Here is a 22,440-nt window from a genome sequence, read left to right as displayed (position 1 = left end):
CAGTGCCTTGATTAACTTGTGGATAGTATGCCACAACGAATACAGGTATGCATCAGTGCAAAATGACGTGCTACTGGGTATTAGAGATACCGGTGTGTACAGCAATCTGGAGCACCACCTCTGAAGGTCTCGCTATATGGTGGTACAACATGTAATGTGTGATGTTCATGAGCAATAAAAACGGGGGAAATGATGTTTATGTTGATCTCTATTCAAATGGTTCAAATGGCTCTGAGCACTATGGGACTTAACATCTGTGGTCATCAGTCCCCCAGAACTTAAAACTACTTAAATCTAACTAACCTAAGGACATCACACACATCCATGCCCGAGGCAGGATTCGAACTTGCGACCGTAGCGGTCACGCGGATCTCTATTCCAATTCTCTGTAAAGGTTCCGGAACTCTTGGAACTGACGTGATGCAAAACTTTTTTTGATGTGTGTACATGTGGTATGAGCAAGGGATGATGGAAAGAGGAGGAAGAGAGGACAGCGTGAAACAATCCTGGCTCATGCAGTCCGCACATTTGCTCCACCTGTAACCACCTTGTATTCAGTGGGACGTTAAACATATTTTTTTTTCTTTCTTCTATGTATCACATCAGTGATGGGATAAACACATTATTATGAGTATTAATGGTTTCCAGAAACTTGATATTTATTCAATTCGGTCTACGTATGCAGTGAGACACGGCGAAATCATTAAAATGGTTCACATTAATGTAACATTGGTTTCTAAATTTTAACGAGATTTGTTTTAAGTTCTAAACAATGTATTCATAGTTCCTTCATCAAATAGACCGCATTTACATACAGAATCGTTTCTACATATTTCCATGGCGATAAACGTAAATTGACAAAAATATTGTTGGATGCTTTCTCTCCAGATGTTCTCTCAGGTTACTGTCAGTCATTTTGGGACATAATGTTTGATTACAAATATCGTACCATGCAAATTCGTAACTTTCGTCTGTTACAGCAACATATCTTCACAAATAACTTGACTTATGCCTGCCAATTATTTTTAGCAACCGGAAACGAACACAGACAAAACTGAATCTAGGATTACTATGCTTTACTTTATGTAATTCTAGCGGAGAAACGCGGTGATGCCCAGGTACTTATTTAAAGCTATGCGACCACGCCCGTACTGCCCAACGTCTGGCCTTGTACTTAATATTTATGACGTCATATCTTCTGAACTATGTGTTCTCCAGTGATATAAATATTTTGGCATATCGCCACCATAAGTGATTACCGACCGAAAAATGTGTTGCGAATGGAGTTACTAGTAAAGAAGTAATTAATTTAAACATCATACATGATGCGGCAGTTTTTCAAATTCAAATGGTTCGAATGACTCTGAGCACTATGGGACTTAACTTCTAAGGTCATCAGTCCCCTACAACTTAGAACTAATTAAACCTAACTAACCTAAGGACATCACACACATCCATGCCCGAGGCAGGATTCGAACCTGCGACCGTAGCGATCGCGCGGTTCCAGACTGTAGCGCCTAGAAACGCTTGGCCACCCCGGCCGGCGCAGTTTTTCACCCAACCCTTTTCTTCTACTTACCTACATGCATCTGTATGATTACTCTCCAAGTAACAACTAAGTGCCAGGCAGAGGGTTCATCAAATCATCTTTAAGCTACCGCTCCACTCTAGCTTTCCGTGCGAGCTCAGATTTCTCTTGTTTTATTATGATGATCATTTCCAATATGTAGGCGGGTGCTAGCAAAATATTTTCTCACTATGAGGAGAAAGTTGGTGATTGAAATTTCATGAGAAGGTCCTGCCGCAGCGAAAAACGCCTTTGCTTTTATGACTGACCTCCCAGTTCGTTTATCAGATCAATGGTAATCTCCTGAACTATATGTTGTACAGTGACAGTAAGGTATACCTGTACCAAGTTTGGCTGAAATCGGTCCTGTGGTTTTGGAGGAGGTGTGGAACATACACACAATGTTAATACCTGCTCACAAGAGCACAGAATACACTCGGAGCTACGAATGTTTCGCCCCTTCCGCGAAAAGAAAGCTGCACTTCTGACGACTTGTTTTTTTCATTCTTCAGTAGCACAGCCAGTGAGATGGGGCAATGATTACAACAATGGTCCGCTTTTGGGAGGACGACGGTTCAAAATTCGCGTCAGGCTATGCACAATATGTTTTCCGCGATTTCCCTCATCTGCCACGGGAAAATGCTGGGATGGTTCCTTTGTAAAGAGCACGGTCGATTTCCTTCACCATTCTTGAAACATTTCCAGCTTCTGCTTCGTCTCTAATGACCTCAACGTCGACGGGACGCTAAACCTTAATCTTATTTCCTTCACTCCTTTTCCAGAATCGCTATTATATATTTCCCCGTCTCGTTGAGCTTAGTCGACCTTTTATTTTTCACCTGCCTCTCGATAAGTCATTTCCATTCAACATGTAGTGCAAAAGCCTTTTGATCGTTCATTAACTACTCTCTTCATAGCTTCAACGTACCAAGAAGATACTGCGCTTCGTAACTGCGTTTATCTTCGACACCGCCTCGAGATATATAAAATACCCGTTTTCTGGGTTAAACATTTACATACCAGTTACACAGCAAATATTGTTTCCTTGAGAATATAAGTTACTCAGTGCACATCTTTAAACAACACATCGAGTGATCCATCCAATCAGCCACTTCTCACGCTGTCCACACCTATCCCTTAAACTGTGAGCTGCTAACGAAGACAGAAGTTCCATCCGCGAGTAACACTGCCCGTGTGGAGCTATTACGGAGTAGCGGCTGCCACTTGGAACGGCTTCAGGGGAAACACAAAACTGTTCGTGTGCTTCCTAGGAGTGTGGCCATTGTGCTGATCACACGAGACGTCTCAGTTTAAACAGCTCCGAGACGGAATTCTGAGTCTGTCTACTGTCGTGGCAAGGCGTGAGTGGTAAGAGTATTGGTTTGTTGTACATTAATGAAATTTGTAACTGACACCAGCACTAAATTATTGGGGCGGGAGGATTCAATAGATACAGTGCATATCACTAGGGGGTCTAAACATGAGATCCCCTTGAAAGAAGTTGAAAAAATTAGGACCTAAAACCGCTTTATGGAGCATTCTCAATGCCTCAGAACAGATATTTCAATGGTGCTTAAAACTTCTAAAGCGTGTCATTTTAAGACTGCATTACCGACTCTAAAAAAGTTATATAGTATTAATATTTAAATTTGTCGACAGTGTGTGGACTATTACTATACATTATGTGCTAAACAATCGTTTTTCAAACTAAATTCCTTTTGGTGAGTAATACAAGCGCATTTGATTCACTGGAACGTTAGTAAATCCTGAAAACTGTAAATTCTTACTGCACAAGAGCTTTCAGTATGTGTAATCAGTTACGTTTGGATCAACGGTATCATTTTTTGTCAACTAAGACTCAAAAAACTTAAATCGCTTTTCAAATAATATTATGGAGGACTCGCGTCTGCGATCCCCCGCCCCCGCTTCCGGACGGTTATGCTCATGGCTAGAGGAAAAGTAGTTTAGTTTCATGGCCATTGCCAGAAGAAATGTATTTTAGCTTCATAGCTACACAAGACGAGGATTGTGGTGAAAATTCGCTTCTCTGTTTGTGAATGTAATATACCCATAGCGAATCGTGTTATTGCTTCATAGTTACAATTCAGTAGCGGTATTATTTTAACAGCTATGTTAAATATCGCCCACCCTTGAGCCAAATGAGAGACTTTTCAAAGTTCCCTCGCAGTCTCTGTCTGTCTGCCCTAGCGGACGAATATGTGGTGAAGATGCGTATGCCACGTAGACAGATCACACATGATCCCACATATGATTTGCAGAGAGCCGAGTAGCGATGAATAGGGGGAGAAGAACCGCAGATGACCTGCGACCAAGGACGCATGCAGAGCTGGGCAGGAACTTTGTGGACATCCATCATTGCTCTTTCAACAGCCTCAAAGAGTATCATGTGTGCTTATTTCACACCTTGTGCCTAAGTTAGATTCACTAGAACGAAATTAAAATCATTTTTCTTTCTATTGCTGTATTTGTGAACTGGTTCATAACTCTCAAACTGCAATGAATTGTGGGCAATAAATTTCTTCAGGAAATATACGTACTGTAAAGCTATGGCCTATATTCTCAGTTGCCTTACGATTAATGTAATTATTTTCCTTTGTGCAATGAGTGCTTAATGATGGGTTATTACAGAAAAGGTCACTTGTGGACTTACGCTAAACACACTGGCGGAAAACCATTGCATCACTAAGAAGAAGTTGTGCGACATAAACGAAAGTTGACAGGCAAGTTGTCGCACCTATTTCTTTTCGAAATTCGCGTCTGTCGCGTAAGAGTGGCGCTATTAGGCCCACTACGAGGATGCAAGTCACGTATTTTTCAAATTCACGCTGTTAAGGTCATCAGCGTTAGTCACCTTTCAGACTGGACATGGTGAGTTGATGCTACTCAAGAATGGCTTTAACGCGGCAAAGACACCATTCTCACCGCATCACTGACTTTGAGAGGGGCCGTATAACAGGGCTACGAGAAGCTGGATGTTCCTTCTGCAATACTGCGGAAAGACTTGACAGGAATGTAACCACTGTATATAGTTGTTGGCAGTGGTGGTCGCAAGAAGACCGGGCTCTGAAGGGCCACGCGGCACTACCGAGAGGAGAGACCATCGTGTTGTGGCGCATCGTACTGCATGTCCAGCAGCAATGTGAGCACAGTGGCACAATGAACTGTTGTAAATCGTTTACTTCAAGGACAGCACCGAGCCAGACGCCGCATACCGTACAATCCACTGATGCTAATCTACCGTCATTTGGGACTTCGGTGGTGTCAAAGGACAGTCACTGAAGGGCACGGTGGAGGTATGTTGTGTTCTCTGATAAAAGCTGGTTCCGCCTCGGTGGCAGTGATGGTTGTTGTAGGATAGAAAGAGCCCAGTTGAGGGCCTGCTGCCAATCTGTCTGAGTGCTAGACACACTGGACCGACACCTGGAGTTATAATCTGTGGTTGAAATTTCGTTTGAGCACTCACGGTTATCCTACGCACCCTGACTGCAAATCTGTGATGCAGAATCCACTCGAGCACATGGCATGACGTCATCCGCAAACAACTTTAACTGTCCCTGTACTGACCTACCATGTGCAACAGCGCGATAGGCTGCTGTCACTGTCTGCACACGCGCATCTCTCGCACGCTCTGTCCTTAGTACTTCGCTATGACGTTACGATTGAATGAGCGAAAGGAGTAGGGGGGGGGGGGGGGGGTGAAACTCATATGGGGACTTCCGGTAACACGATCTTGGTTCGCTGCCAGGCCACTTGGAACGCTGCAAGTTTATCAAGCAAACATCTCGTCTTCTTATTGGGCGATTTAAATCCTTCCATATTTGTTTTGATTTCGTTCAGGACAAATGGAAATGGAAATGAGCGTTTGGCGTCATTGGCCGGGAGGCCCCTTGCGGGGCAGGTCCCGCCGCCGAGGTGCAGGTCTCACTACATTCGGCGCCACATTGGGCGACCTGCGCGTCGGATGGGGATGAAATGATGATGAAGACAACACAACACCTAGTCCCTGAGAGGAGAAAATTCCCCAACCGGAAATCGAACCCGGACCCTTAGGACGGCAATCCGTCACGCTGACCACTCAGCTATCGGGGCAGACCGTTCAGGACAGAAGTTGATTTCATCGCACTGTGTTGCTGACAGAGTACAACTTCATGTGTTTATTGCACTCCATGAATTGCACTGTTTATATTTTACTCGTTTTGTGCTTGATCTTGCTCGCATCTGTAATATGGGGTGGAGAAAATAATTCCTTATTTGTTTTCGTTTCATATAAAACAGAAGCTGGTTTCGTTGTACAATTTTCTGTGGCCATTTAGTCCTCCTGTAAACCCGTCTGTGAACTGATCGACTTAAATGCGTCGAAATTACGTTGTTCGTATTCTTTTTTATTTTAGTTCGAATCCGTTTATCGTACCTTCCCGCATTTAATGGAGAACTCCATGTTCGCAGCTATTGACAGAATTGCTATTCAACTTTATTACAGCTTTTCAGGAACCGCTTCGAATGATGTTCCTCCTTCCCATTTAGTATACATTTTTGAATTAGTGTCTGAGTACGTAGCTCATGTACCAGTTACTATTATGCAGCAAAAGCATTCTACTCGATGGGCATAATTGCACATGGGATTGTGTTAATATACTTCCACAGTACTGAATGATCCGGCATTTAGTAAACTCTAGTTATAAAGATTTCACTAGTAGATCCATTGATGAAAGTATGAGAATGTGTATAATTTGCTTTTAAATTTCCATCAGGGTGGGAAGATGATTATAGCATATTGATTTCTGCTGAGATATATTGCTTGTAGTACATGTTAATAACTTTTGAATACATGTGCGTAACTACTGTTACATTTTTAGCATTTACAAGCAAGGATGTTTGGGCCACTAAGAGAAAATAACGCCTCTTAAGCACATGTCTAAACCTAAAACTCATCTGACGTGACAGAAGCTGGTTTCTTCGTATTGTGTTCACGATTATTACTTCTTCTTCATGTTGTACTCATTGAATTGCTTTGTGAATATCTTGCTAGCAATCTGCTTAATTTTTGCGTAGACTCATAATATTGTGTGGTGTAAATGAATCCACGATTGCCTGTTTGTTTTCTGTATCACATAAATACAAGCTGAACTGATCGCATAAGTATAAACTGCAATATTTGGTTTTAAAAATAATTTATTTTAGATACAAAAGGCAACCACGACGTCTTTTATAAAATTTTACATGATTGTGAAACCCAGCTATGAGAAGTTGATCTTGGTTTTTGATTGAGATTTCTGGAATATATCGATAGATGCACGTAAATAGACAAACAAATGATTACAATGTCAAAAAAATTATTTATTCAAGAGAAAGCGCTTCACAAACTGAGCAAATCAATAATGCGTTGGTCCACCTCTGGCCCTTATTCAAGCGGTTATTCGGCTAGGCATTGGTTGACAGAGTTGTTGGATGTCATCCTGAGGGATACCGCGCCAAATTCTGTCGAACTGGTGCATTGTTGTTGTTGTGGTCTTCCGTCTTCTGCCTGGTTTGAGGCAGCTCTTCATGCTACTATGTCCTGTGCAAGCGTCTTCATCTCCGAGCAACTGCTTCAATCTACATCCTTTTGAACCTGCTTCTCTGTTCATCTCTTGGTCTGCTTCTACGAGTTTTGCCCTCCATACTCCCCTCCAGTGCTAAAATGGTAATTCTTTGATGCCACAGAATGTATCCTACCAACCTATCCCTTCTTCAAGTCAAGTTGTGCCACAAGTTCCTCTTCTCTCCAATACTATTCAGTACCTCCTCATTAATTACATGATCTACCCAACTAATCTTCAGCATCCTTCTGCAGCACGCCATTTCAAAAGCTACTGCTCTCTTCTAGTCTACGCTATTTATCGTCCATGTTTCACTTCCATACATGACTACACTCCATACAAATACAGAAAAGACTTCCCGACACCTAAATCTATACTCGATGTTAACAAATTTCTCTTCTTCAGGAACGCTTTCCTTGCCATAGCCAGTCTACATTTTATATCCTCTCTACTTCGACCATCATCAGTTATTTTGCTGCCCAAATAGCAAAACTCATCCACTGCTTTAAGTGTCTTATTTCCTTATCTCATTCCCTCAGAATCACCTGATTTAATTCGACTACATTCCATTATCCTCGTTTTGCTTTTGTTGATTTTCATCTTATATCCTACTTCCAAGACACTGTCCATACCGTTCAACTGCTCTTCCAGGTCCTTTGCTGTCTCTGACAGAATTACGATGTCGTCGGGAAACCTCAAAGTTTTAATTTATTCTGCCGGCCGGTGTGGCCCAGCGGTTCTAGGTGCTTCAGTCTGGAACCGCGCGACCGTTACGGTCGCAGATTCGAATCCTGCCTCGGGAATGGATGTGTGTGATGTCCTTAGGTTAGTTAGGTTTAAGTTGTTCTAAGTTCTAGGGGACTGATGACCTCAGATATTAAGTCCCATAGTTCTCAGAGCCATTTGAACCATTTTAATTTCTTCTCCATGGACTTTTACTCCTACTCCACATTTTTCTGTTGTTTCCATTACTGTTTGCTCAATATACAGATTGAATAACACATAGAACACAGAAAATGTTGTGGGGAAGGCTAACCAAACGGCACTTAGGATCTGTAACAGATCTACTAAGGAGACCGCCTACACTACCCTTGTCCGTCCTCTTTTGGAATACGGCTACGCGGTGCGAAATCCTTATCAGGTAGGATTAGATTAGATTGGATTAGATTTACTTTCATTCCAAATGATCCATAGTGAGGAGGTCATCCGGGATGTAGAACACGTCAGCAAAACAACAATACATGACAAATATTTACAACTAAAACAAATAAGCTAATGTACCATTCCACAGCTCCCAAGTGGAATGATCGTCATTTTTTAATGAACACTATATGAAAGAGTCATTTTACAAATACTAATGCACTGAATTTAAAATAAAAAAGCTCAAACAAGGACAGCTTTGTATTATCGCGAAATAGGGGAGAGAGTGTGACTGAAATGATACAGTATTTGGGATGGACATCATCAGTTTTTCGTTGTGGAGAGATCTTCTCACGAAATTCCGATCACCAACTTTTTCATCCGAATGCGAAAATATTTTTTTGATGCCGACCTACATAGGGAGAAACGATCACCATGATAAAACAAGGTAAATCAGAGCTCGTACACAAAGATATAGATGTTCGTTCTTCCCGCACGCTATACGAGATTGGAATAATAGAGAATTATGAAGATGGTTCGATGAACCTTCTGCCAGGCACTTAAATGTGATTTTCTGAGTGTCCATGTATATGCAGATGAGCATCTGGGACAGGCTACAACCCTATCTCACTCCCTTCTCAACCACTACTTCCCTTTCATGCCCTTGACTCTTTATAACTGCCATCTGGTTTCTGTACAAATTGTAAAGAGCATTTCGCTCTCTATATTTTATTCCTGCCACCTTCAGAATTTGTAAGAGAGTTTGCCAGTCGACATCGTCAAAAGCTTTCTCTAAGTCTACAAATTCTATCTTCTAAGATAAGTCGTAGGGTCAATATTCCCTCGCGTGTTCCAGCATTTCAAAGGAATCCAAACTGATCACCCCCAAGGTCGGCTTCTACCAGTTTTTCCATTCGTCTGTGAGGAATTTGTGTTACTATTTTGCAACCGTAACTTACTAAACTGATAGTTCGGTAATTTTTACACCTGTCAACACCTGCTTTCTTTGGGATTGGAATTACTATATTCTTCTTGAAGTCTGAAGATTTTTCGTCTGTCTCACACATCTTGCTCACCAGATGGTAGAGTTCTGTTATGGCTGGCTCTCCCCAGGCTATCAGTAGTTCTAATGGAATGTTGTCTATTCCTGGGGCCTTGTGTCAACTTAGGTCTTTCAGTGCTCTGACAAATTTTTCACGCAGTATCAATTTCTCCCATCTCATCTTCAGCTACATCCTCTTCCATATTGCCCTGAACTACATCGGCCTCGTATAGACCTTCTACATACTCCTCCCACCTGTTCGCTTTCCATTCTTTTCCATCTGAGCTCTTGATATTCTTACAAGTGGTTCTCTTTCCTCCATAGGTCTCTCTAATTTTCCTGTAGGCAGTATCTATCTTACTCCTAGTGATATATGCCTCCACATCTTTACATTTGTTCTCTAGCCGTTCTTGCTTAGCCATTTTGCAGTTCCTGTCGGTATCATTTTTGAGACGTTTGTATCGTCTTCATTTACTGCATTTTTATATTTTATCCTTTCATCAATTAAATTCAATACCTCTTCTGTTACTCAAGGATTTCTACTAGCCCTCGTCTTTTTATTCACTTGATCCTCTCCTGCCTTCATTATTTCATCTCTCAAAGCTGCCCATTTTTCTTCTACTGTATTTCTTTCCCCTGTTCTTGTCAATTATACCCTAATGCTCTCTCTGAAACTCTCTACCCCCTGGTTCTTTCAGTTTATCCAGGTCCCATCTCCTTAAATTCACAAATTTTTGCAGTTTCTTAAGTTTTAATCTACAGTTCATAACCAATAAATTGTGGTCAGAGGCCAATGTCTTACAATTTAAAACCCGGTTCCTGAAATTCTGTCATACAATTATATAATCTATCTGAAACCGTCCAGTGTCTCCAAGCCTCTTGCACAAATACAACCTTCTTCCATGATTCTTAAACCAAGTGATTAAGTTATGTTCTGGGCAAAATTCTACCTGGTAGCTTCCTCTTTCATTCCTAACCCCAGTCTATGTGCACCTACTACTTTTCCTTCTCTTCCTATTCCTGTTATCGAATTCCAGTCCCCATGACCATCGAATTTTCGTCTCCCTTATCTGAATAATATCTTTTATCGCTTCATACATTTCTTCAATCTCTTCATCATCTGCGGAGACGTGGTAGACGTGGACTTCGTGTCTGTGTTGGCTACAATAATGCGTTCACTATGCTGTTCGTAGTAGCTTATCAGTGCTACTATTTTTTTTTTATTCATGATTAAACTTACTCCTGCATTACCCTTGTTTGATTTTGCATTTATAATCCTGTATTCACCTGACCAGAAGTCATGTTCCTCCTGCCATCGAACATCACTAATTCCCAGTATATCTAACATTAATCTATCCATTTCCGTTTTTAAATTTTCTAACCTACCTGGCCGATTAAGCGATCTGACATTCCACGCTCCGATCAGTAGAACGCCAGTTTTCTTTCTCCTTTGCCCGGAGATCCGATTGGGGACTATTTTAACTATGGAATATTTCCCAAGAGGAGGCCATCATCATTTAATCACATTAGATCATTAAAATCCCGAGCTGTTTGGAGAGTCCTGCCGATAATGCTCCAAATGTTCTCAATTTGTGGGAGGTCCAGCGACCTTGCTGGCCTAGATAGAGTTTGGTAACCACGAAGACAAACAGTAGAAACTCTCGCCGTGTGTGGGCGGCCATTATCTTTCTGAAATGTTAGGCGAGGATGGCTTGCCATGATGGGCAAAAAAACGGGATGTAGAATATGTCGACGTACCGCCGTGCTAAAGGATGCCGCAGATAAGAACTGAAGGGGTCGTGCTATGAAATAAATGGCACGCCACACGATCACTGCTGGCTGTCGGGCCATATGGTGGACCGAGTGAGATGGCGCAGTGGTTAGCACACTGGACTCGCATTTGGGAGGACGACGGTTCAAACCCGCGTCTGGCCATCCTGATTTAGGTTTTCTATGATTTCCCTAAATCGCAAAATCCGGGATGGTTCCTTTGAAATGGCACGGCCGACTTCCTTCCCCATCCTTACCTAATCCGAAGGGACCAAAGACCTCTATGCCTGGTCCCCTCCCCCGAATCAACCGCCGGCCTGGGTGGCCGAGCTATTCTAGGCGCTACAGTCTGGTACCGGGTGACCGCTACGGTCGCAGGTTCGAATCCTGCCTCGGGCATGGATGTATTGATGTCCTTAGGTTAGTTATGTTCAAGTAGTTCTAAGTTCTAGGGGACTGATGACCTCAGAAGTTAAGTCCTATAGTGCTTAGAGCCATTTGAACCATTTTGAACCGAATCAACCACCACCACCATCTGACAGGTGACAGACAGGTTGGCGTTCGACTGCTGTCCAAGGCATCTACAAACACGACTTCGCTGGTCATCAGGGAGCAGTCCGAAACAGGTTCATCACTGGAGACATTTCTACTGCAGCCAAGGAGATTCCAGGCCGAGATTTGTTTGGAGGCGCCCCGGATAGCGGTGGGATACCAACCTAACATTCGCCCGCCATAAGGCCCGACAACCAGGAGTGTCGGTTGAGGGTGCATTTCCTTTCACGGCAACACTTCTTTGACTGACATCCGCTTACAGCACAGCGGTGGCCAACATCCAACAACTCCATCAATCAACGCCAAGCCGAATAACTGCGTGGACCACCGCGTTGTTGACGTGTACCATTTGTGGAGCACTTTCTCTTTAATAAACAATGGATTTTTTCTGAAATTCGAATCACTTGTTTGTCTGTACATATACGTCATATCTATAGATTTCCGTCCCACTCGGATAATTCCTTTATGTTGAATCGTTTCTTCTTTTTTGTCTTTAAAAAATTATCAACTAAATCGCGAATTTCGAATTAGAAATACGCATTTTCGTGATTTGTTTTCTCGTATTCAGAGTTCGCTGCGAGGACTCTAGGAGCGCTGCTGTCGTTCTTTACTTCCGTGTCGTACCATGGGCGTCGCACTTCTTATATTTTGTTGTCCTTCAGGGAGGAAAACACATGTTTAGTGAGCGGCTGAATGTAACACGAAATGATGCTCGTGATAACACCAGTTCTGCCAGCTGATTAAAACAAAATGGTAGACCATTACCATAAAACAAGAACACTATTGGGCCCATGATGAAACCCCGAGAAACGCCCTTCGTGATTTTCCCCCATGAACATGATGTGGCGTCCCTACACTCAAACATCCTAGCGTACTTTTCCGTTAACAGTTTGTTAAAACAGATCTAAATAAAGATTGTTCTGAAACAAAGTAAACAATAAAAACGTTGTTGCTCTTAACAGAATATTATGACTGATACAACCAAATAACTTTGAATAGTCACAAAAAATAACAAATGCTTGCATTTTATTTTGTACTCAATAAAATTATAAATAGCTGCCTCATTAGAATAGCCCTTTTAAAAACATACTGTGATTGACTCATCACATTACATATTACACGGCCGCAGAGTTTGAGTTTCTTATTGAGATTTTTTTTATTCTATATGAATTTTTACTACTGAGGATAGTGGTATTTTCCTTATTTTAAATGGTGATATTTTTGTATCAGATTTACTTAGTACCACTTCCTCAATGACTGTTCGCTTACCCCTCTTAACTTCTTGCAAATTTTTAAACTTTTCGTGGTATGTTCCACTTTTTTGTCACTAATCACATTATTTTTTTCTTTGAGATTTTCTGGAATGTTCATGTGAATGAAATTTGAACGACTCTGGGTCACGTTCTGATGCTCCATTGCCGGCCGAAGTGGCCGCGCGGTTCTGGCGCTGCAGTCTGGAACCGCGAGACCGCTGCGGTCGCAGGTTCGAATCCTGCCTCGGGCATGGATGTGTGTGATGTCCTTAGGTTAGTTAGGTTTAACTAGTTCTAAGTTCTAGGGGACTAATGACCGCAGCAGTTGAGTCCCATAGTGCTCAGAGCCATTTGAACCATTTTGATGCTCCATTAACCACAGAACAGCAAAGTTCTGGCACTGAGCGCCACGGGTTTTGAATCCGCGCCAGACGGCATGGACCTCGATTACCACTAGAGGTCTCTACAGCCGTCGCGCAATAAGCCGTGGCTGCGCGCGCTCTCCTGGCTCGCTACAACGTGAGGGCGCCACGGTGGAGCACGTGGTCCCAGCAGCCAATAGCGAGGTACCGTACCCTGTATATAAGCGCCTGCCTCTCGCTCAGCTAGCTTTTTGCTGCATGGTGTAACCAGTGGCACCTGAAACTCAATCCTTCCAAGACCCAGGCCATCATCGTAGGTCGTACCACTCTCTCCTTCCAGCTCCTGGATTTCTCCCTTACTGTCTGCACCCGTCCTGTCCGCCTTACCCCCACCCTCACCTACCTTGGCCTCACCATTGACCGTCACGTCACCTGGATCCCTCATCTCCGCTCCATCCAATCCAAAGCCCACAACTGCCTCCGACTCCTGAAACTCCTCTCTGGCCAGACATGGGGGTTGCACCCCTCTACCATCCTCCACACCTACAAATCCTTAATCCGTCCCATCCTATGTTACGCCAGTCCTGCCTGGATATGTGCCCCCCTCCCCAAATTCTATAAGTCCCTCCAGATCCTTGAGCGTCATGCACTCTGCCTCGCCTTCCGTATACGCTTCCCGCCCCCCACGCGGATCCTCTATGATCTCATTCCTTTCCCCCATCTGCTCCTATTCCTCGAACATACCCGCATCCTCTACACCTCCCACCATCTTGAACCCCCTCACCCCCTGGTTGCTCCTCTCCTCTCCAATCCCCGCCCCCTGCCACGTCTTCACCGTTGTGTCCCCCCTACCCTCCATCTCTACACCCTACATCTCCTTTCCCAAGGTGGCTTCCATCAACTTCCCCTCCCGGATGATGCCCTCTCTCCCTCCATTTATCCTTCCTATCAACTCTGATCCTCACTCTCCCTCCTTTCCTCTGTCCTTTTCCTGGGTTCCCTTTCCCCCCTCCTTCCATCCTCTTTCTTCCCCACCTCCCCTCTCTCTGCCCCCTTCTCTCCCCCGAGACCTTTTACATTTCCCTCCTCTGCCTCCTCTCATTCCCTCTCGCGTCTGCCCTTCTCCCCCTTTATTAGTCCTCTCCCTCCTTGGTTCCCCCCCCCCCTTTTCGTTTTTTCCTCTCCTCCCTCCTTGTTTTTCCCCCTTCTCCAAGTCCCCCCCGCCAATCTGCCTTTGGATCGGGAGTGCCGTATTTGTGCCGCCATTTTCGTGCAGTGTTTTACAGTGTGTTTTTCCAGTGAGTGTTCCGTGTTGTGTCTTTTGGGAAGTGTAGCGAACAGCCATCATACTGTCGCTGGGTGTGATTTTTTATCTCTTGCGAACAGAAACCAGACTGTCGCCATGGTTTTTTTTAATTGTGTGTCTACTTTGTTCCTTGTCTGATTCCTGTGTATTTTATCAACATTGCCTACCCCTTTTGCTTTCTGTTTTAACTTTCCGCATTTTTACGCCATTTTACACTTTAAATCACCGTTTTATCGCCTGTTTTTCCTTGTTTCTTTCTTCTTCCTTTTTTTTAAAAAAAAAGTCTGTAGGCTATAGAGCAGCGTAGTAAGCTGCTGCCAGCCCGCCCCCTTTGGGGGGAACTGAATATCAATAAAGAAAAAAAAAATGATCAGCTAGCAGGCGATCATTGTAGGCAGAACCACCTCTTCCTTCCGTCTCCACGGCTTCTATATCACCATTTATGGCCGTCCTTATCATCCTCACCCCTACTCTCAAATACCTTGGCGTCACCCTTGACTGTCACCTCTCCTGGACCTCCATCTCCGGACGATCCAAGCCAAGGCACGTTCCCGCCTCCATCTCCTCAAGCTCGTTTCTGCACATGGGATCTGGACCCCTCCACCATCCTCCATACCTATAAATCCCTCATCTGCCCTATCCTCTGCTACACAGGTCCTGCATGGATCTCCGCCCCTCCTACCTTTTACAAAGCCCTTCAAATCCTAGAACGCCATGTGCTCTGCCTCGCCTATTGCATCCGTCTCCCCTCCCGCACACAGATCCTGTATGACCTTATTCCGTTCCCGCACCTCCTCCTTTTCCTTGAACAGATACGGATCCTCTACACCTGCCATAAACTTGATCCCCCTCACCCTCTTGTCTCTCCCATCCTCTCCCACCCCTGTCTGCTGCCGCGCCTCTATTCCTACGTCCCACCTGATCTCCATGTCTCCACTCTCCATACCCTCGTCCAAGGTGGCTTCCACCAACTCCCCCTCCCTGATGATGCCCTCATCCCCTCCATCTACCCCTCCTACCAACTTTTATACTCCCACACCCTGTGTTTTTTTGTTAGGACACCCTCTCTCCCTTCTCTCCCTCCTCCCTTCCTCCCCCCCTCCTCCCCTTGGGCTTCCCCTACCCCCTACCTTCTTTCCTCCATCTCCTCTACCACTGGCATCTACACCCTCCCCTCTCCCTCCTCCCCCAACTTTTACCCTTTTTGGCAGGTCCCCGGACTCGTACACGTCAAGTGAACATTCACACCCCAGAGATCATCGCCGTCGGTTCTTTGCGTGTGCCGTCGTGTTAGTGCTTTAGTGTTTCACCGCTCACGCTCCATCGTTCACGTGTGTTATTTCAGTCAAGTTTCTTATTTTACTACACCTGCGAACGGCTCCGTGTTTTGTACTCATGTGTCTACTGTTTTTTGTACTTCATTATGTTTTGTTTTTCTATGTCTTCCTTGTTGCTATTTGTACTAGCTGTAGCCGAAGAGCAGCGTAAGATTGCCGCTGTCGGCCCACCTTTGTATAAGGTGTTAAAGTAAAAATAAAGAAAAAAGAGCTCAGCTAGACAGTCCGATATTCGTGGAGTCTATCGACATCGCTTCAACAGACAGAGTGTTTGGAGTACTTCGTTTCCGTTACTAGTGGACGTTGTGCATTCGTGTCGCTTGTCACCCCGTTGCTTATTGTCGTCGTAAGGTCTCCCTTGGTCGTCCGTCGTTGTTCGTGTCCATACGTTACTAGTGGACGTTGTGCATTCGTGTCGCTTGTCACCCCGTTGCTTATTGTCGTCGTAAGGTCTCCCTTGGTCGTCCGTCGTTGTTCGTGTCCATCCTTTCCCGTTCGTTTGTTGTTCTCGGGCCGCTCCCGTTTGGTTCCGCCGCGCTTCGTTCTCGGCAACCCCGCTACCGTTCCGGTAGTGGTTACAACAAAAGTGTTTATTTAAATTTAGCGTTTCCGAAAATTCATTATATTTCGTCAGTATTTCAGAGTTATTAAAGGAGTGTTTAAGACATAACTCTACAGCTTGTCTTGCATTTAAGGACAGTTATTGCTTCGTAGATAAACCTACACTGTTTGTTAAAAAGAGTGAAGCACCGGAATAAATGGTTGGAGGTCAATCTAACTTCATACGTGTGCCGCACTCGGCGGGTATGGAAATTATTAGAGTTGCAATTCTACCTGTAAGGTAAGAGCAGTGGATCGTGTTACTAGTGTTTAGTGTTGTTACCAGGTACGATAGGTATGTAAGGGGCGTGGGCAGTGTCAGATGTTGAGTGAACTCTGTGAAGGACACGAAGATGCCGCTTACTCGTGTCAGACATCGTTATCAGCAACAGAGTTTCAAAGCAATCTTACTGTGGGTCTCCATTGGACTGGCTGATCGTATCGTGCTGTGTCCAGGTTCATGTGGCACCTGGACTCGACCGTGGCCCGATGTTGGACTGCATGGAACGGACGGCAGGCATACTCGTCGAAAAGCTTTCGGTCGAGCAATTCTGACCACCAGAAGGGACGATCGCCGTATTGTGCACTAAACACATCGTAAACCCTTCTGCCCTCCGAAAAAAAGTAATAAACTTCCTGCAACATTTTGTGCCATCGCACATAATTGGACGGAGACAAGCAGGAGCCAGACTAGGGAGCAGCCGTCCGACGCGTATTCTGCCGTTAACATCGCAACACAGACGGCTGCTTTTGGAGGAGTGCATTGATAGGGAAGCGAGGACTGGTTATGAATGGCGTCGCACTGCGTTCAGCGATGAATCGCGGTTCGTCACTACCCAGTCTGAGCATCGTCAGTAAGTGCGACGGCGAGTCGGTGATAAGCCCCATTCCTCCAATGTTTTGGAGAGGCCCAGCAGTGTTGCCGGCCGCTGTGGCAGAGCGATTCTAGGCGCTTCAGTCCGGAACCGCGCTGCTACTACGGTCGCAGGTTCGAATCCTGCCTCGGGCATGGATGTGTGCGATGTCCTTAGCTTAGTTCGGTTTAAGTATAGGGGACTAATGACCTCAGATGTTAACCCCCATATTGCTTAGAGCTATTTGAACCATTTTGAACCCAACAGTGTTAATCCTGACGTGTAGTGTGGGCAGACATCAGGAATAACTTCTGGTCATGGCTGGTAGTGACTGAAAGAACTCTGACGGCACAGTGGTACGTCATGGACATCCTGCGGCCTCGTGTGTGAGATTCTTTAAAAGTGTAATTCTCTTCCACACATGACATGTGTCTCTACGAGCTGGCTGCGCGATATGAGATACTCTGTTGGCCAGCAAGATGCTGAGTTCCCCCCGATGGATTAGGATATCGACGAGCAGTTACAACAGCTGTGGGCCGGCTTGCCGCAGGAGAGGATACAACGTCTTCCCGACACCCTGCGCAACCGAAACAATGCACACATCCAGGCCATACTGATAAGTGGACTCATACCGACAGGTTCCTTATAAATCTGACTCGACTTAATCTCTGAACTACCTCGAGATGACTGGGTGCTTATGTTGTACTCATTTCATTATCATTCGTGAATGTGGCGCGTTTGGACTGAACGAAGGTTGGGACTTTGTACGGGCGCTGATAACCGCGCAGTTGAGCGCCCCAAAACCCAAACATCATCATCATCATCATCATCATCTCTGAACCAACTTACAGAACCAATTCAGTTTAATGCAAGCACCTTGCAGTTGACAAAAGCAGCCGTTATGTTTCGATAACAGACTGTGATACGACCTGATTTTCATAATGTACAGTTGATTCCAGAGCCTCAGTTCGATCCTCAGTTTGGTACAAGGAGGAGATGGAAAGAGGATCGGCGTCCAGTCGGTATCGTTAGAACTGGTAAAGAATTACAGAAAAAATGGAGAGCTGCAAGCTATACCTGTGAGCCCACAATATTAGCGTCCAGGAAGCAGCGATAGGTCGACAACTTTCCGTGGACCCCTGACCATAAACTCTTTTTGGATTATTCAGTGGCAGTAAGGGATATCAGAACATTGCGGATTAAGGACAACTGCTCATGGAATGAATGTTATCTTCTTAGTGTATACTGTCACAGACAAAAAAATTCCACATGCACTTCCAACTCTCGACGTCTATTTAGAGATTTATTTTTTTCCACCTGCTCTTCCGACTCTCGACATCTGTAGAGGCTTTTATCTATGTACTATAATTTAAACGGTTTCACAATCGTTCTTTTGATATTTAAGAATATTTTTCTACCTCCACTAGAAAGTGAAAAAACCTACATTCCATATTGAAGAACCCGTAAGCCACGCCAACGACTTTGACTCTAAAAATTATTTTCTGTCGAAGGTGCACTTACTCTTATCGGGTCCGTTGTCATGACTGTGACCTGATGGCCTCTCTTGGCGAGCTCGAGAGCTATCAGTCTGAAAGGCAGCTGGTGGCTGATGGAGGCCGTCGGGATGATGCCCAGGATCCTGGCTGAGTGGGCCACTCGAGCCGCCAGCATCACTACTAGTATCAGCGTCACGGAGCCATTCATTGTGAAAATGGCACAGTCTCACCTGCAGGCAGGGTTAACGACAACGTAAAAGAAACCTGAGTACAAATTTGTGGCATTCTGAAGAGATGACATAAAAAAACGTTTTGAAATTACAATGAAATCCAGACCATTTGCTGCTTACAGGCATTGATAAATATCAACGGGGACATCTGAAAATGTGTGCGCAGACCTGGACTCGAACCCAGGATCACCTGATTATATGGCAGACAGTGTATCCGACTGAGCCACCGAGGACACAGAGGACGTAGTGACTGCAGGGACTGATCTCTGGCAAACTCCCCGTGAGATCCACATATCCAACTTACTGTCCACACATTACATTTGTTGTGCCCCTGCCCACTATACTCATTACTCGCGGCAGTAAATCTACCGATTTCGGTTAGAGTTTGAGCAATGCGAGTGCTTACGCATTGAAGAAGATCATTGTCCGGTAAGCCTTATCTATATGAACATGCTATCTGTTCTTTCGGACATGTCTTTATATAGATAAGACTTACCGGCCAATGATCTTCTTCAGTGTTGCTCAAACTCTTATGGGAATCAGTAGACTGGCTGCGGTTAGTAATGAGTGTAGTGGGCAAGGGCACTATAAATGTAGTGTGGGGACAGTAAACTGGAAACGTGGAATTCACGGGGAGCGTGCCAGAGATCAGTCCCTGCAGTCGCTCAATACTTTGTGTCCTCGGTGGCTCAGTCAGCCGGCACGGTAACTCAGCTTGTCGGTCAAAGGCTTAGTTGCCCTCCGTAATTAAAAAAAAAAACAAACACTGAGTGAATAGATCAACGATGAACCTGAGCAAGTTTCATGGTACATCCGACCCAAACAAACACAGCGGCCAATGACGAACAAAATGAGATCAGAAAAAAAGTCGCATAGAACATGTAAGCAGGTGATCCTGGGTTCGAAGCCTGGTCGGGGCACACATTTTCAATTGTCACTGTTGATATTTATCAAGGCCTATAAGCAGCTAATGGTCTGGATTTCATTGTAATTTCGTTCTTCGAGAGCTACAAGATCACCAATGGTATCTGCTCTTTCGGACATATCCGAAAGAACACATACCATCTTCATACACTCATATGTCATATAAAACGTTAGGTTGAACTTTATATTGTATTTTACGAAAATTGATACTTTAAAGTTTATGTTCCTTTTTCTCAGAATCTACGAGTTATTTAATTTCGTACACTTTTTCTGTGAACACAATAATTGTCGTCTCAAGAGCAAATTCTAAAATTCTGAGTGTGAACTGAGATAACTGGCAAGGTGCTTAGAATTTTACCTGAATTTTATATTACCCTTAAGAATTAAATTTAAAAAATTATTAAAATTCTCCTGTTCCGTACATTCAAAAGAGTCTCACGAGAGCAGCTTACTATATGCAAAGGGATTAAACAGGGAAAGTTGTATAGAAATCTAGAAGTCTCTCGAACAGTTTCTGAAAAAAAGATGATTATATTATTTACTGCTATTTCTTGAAAAAGTTCCTATCTTAAATACTTAAGAATTAAATTAATACTATATTAAAAAGTATTATACAGCCTGCTTTGGCCCGCAACGTTCACTGTGTGTTAACGTACCGCTGCAATGCCTCGTCGACGTTACTATCGTCGGCAACTTCGGTGGTATGTTCCTGTGTATGGTTCATTGAAAGAAATAAAAATTGACCTTACTGGGAAATTTAGTACTGTTATATACATATATAAATATATATAAAAATAATAATCCAAGGAACTTAACAGTAATGTGTTACTTTCATGTAAAGCACGTGCAAAATCTCGTCATGTATTCAAAACTATGGATTTGGCGCTTCTTTTAAATAGTGTCTGTTTTCCATGTACGTGTCCCCCCTCCCTACTTAAGGGAGTAGTGAAAAACGGTCAAATTACTGATTTCACTTGTTCATTAAATGTTGAGTCTTCTGGTCAGAGATATAAAATGTGCTGGCTTCATTCACCTATCGTCTCTCAATTCCAAGTTACAAAGTTTCATTATGGACTGCTTCTGCAGCACAATAGCGCACAGGCGTTTAATGTTCTTACTAAAGGAGAACTCTCTACACAATGTTATCCCACTCAGACACTTAATGAACGCGGATAGTCAAAATACGTAACACCGTTTAAATATTTTGATAAAGAAACTAGTAATGATGAAGGAGTGTTGTACTCATTGGAAAAACTGTTCTGTGTTTTTAGTTGAGGATCAGTAATTTGTAAATTAATTACAGTTTCCTGCCTTGCGCTTTGTCTGAGGTTGATTGTAATAATTTTTGCCACTTCAAAAGATATAAGTTCTCGTCAGTATCCATTAAATAGGAGGAAAACAATGTATTTATTGAACACAGTTGATATTAATATCGAACCTTGTGGAGCTTCATTAATGATTTCCTCAACCGGAAAATCTTTCCTGCCTTATTACTTGAATTATCCACTTGTTAAACTATTAATTCTTTGAATGCTTTGTTTTTACAGTAAAATCTGCTATGGCGATTTTACGGAAGCTGAGAAAAGCCTGGAGGCGTCTGTGCTCTTTATTGGGATCCCTACGCTGGCCACCTTTGTGAAGAACTCTGGGTGTTTATTATACACGTCTTAGCGAATACAGGTCATGTTTCCTATTTCCGCCTCATAGTCAAAACATAATAAAAATTAATAGACGAAAACCCGAAGAAAAATGCATAATTTTAGGTTTATACTGGTGTGTTGCACGATGTTTTCTTTCACCTTAATTGAAGTTGATGGTATGGCTAAAATAATTCCATTGGGTCACTCAAAAACAAAGAATACATAGTGAAAAATATGTGAGCACCCACAGGTATGTGTCCTTGATGAGTGATAAATACCCAGAGAAATAGAAGAAAAATTCTATTAGCAATACTGAAGACTTTTCCAGAACACCGTACCACCATAAACGTCATAGGAAATAATTTCAGAGACATGTTAGGTAGGTATAACTGTACAACTGTAGTATCACGTTCTCTAAAAGTGATGTATTGTAATTTCGCTAAAAGATGTTCCTTAGCCTTTCCTCTTTTGTTAAGATACGATTTTTACAAGAGAACGAGTACTGAGCGGTGAAGTTGTAACCCTGTAATACGCCTTACGCTGTATTAAACTTCAAAGAAATTGAATTTTTATCAGTCTTCTTCACTTACTCTTATCTGCTACTTGAGCGTGTTTTCCTCTTCAGATATCATCATCAGCAGCAGCAGCAGCCAATTCAATCATTAAATGATGTGGCCTCCTCAAGTCTTGGATTCAGATGGGCTTTCAGCAGTCCTCTCCAAGTGGATCGGTCTTGGACTGTTCTCTGCCACGTGCTACCAGCGATC

General features: G+C 43.6%; 1 protein-coding gene across 1 annotated transcript in view; it reads right to left on the bottom strand.

Annotated features, from left to right (window-relative positions):
• The window catches only part of LOC126474367 (UDP-glycosyltransferase UGT5-like), a 60,788-nt gene extending 41,701 nt beyond the window's left edge, over positions 1-19,087 (bottom strand). The window contains exon 1 of the mRNA XM_050101834.1: positions 18,905-19,087. Within this exon, the coding sequence (XP_049957791.1) occupies positions 18,905-19,087 (183 nt within the window). The remainder of the gene's footprint in view (positions 1-18,904) is intronic.
• Between the last annotated feature and the right edge of the window lie 3,353 nt (positions 19,088-22,440).

The sequence above is a fragment of the Schistocerca serialis genome, chromosome 4, assembly GCF_023864345.2.
Source record: "Schistocerca serialis cubense isolate TAMUIC-IGC-003099 chromosome 4, iqSchSeri2.2, whole genome shotgun sequence".
Classification (NCBI taxonomy): Eukaryota; Metazoa; Arthropoda; class Insecta; order Orthoptera; family Acrididae; genus Schistocerca; species Schistocerca serialis.
Note: the sequence above shows the minus strand (reverse complement) of the source record. Positions and strands in the feature narration are given on the sequence as shown.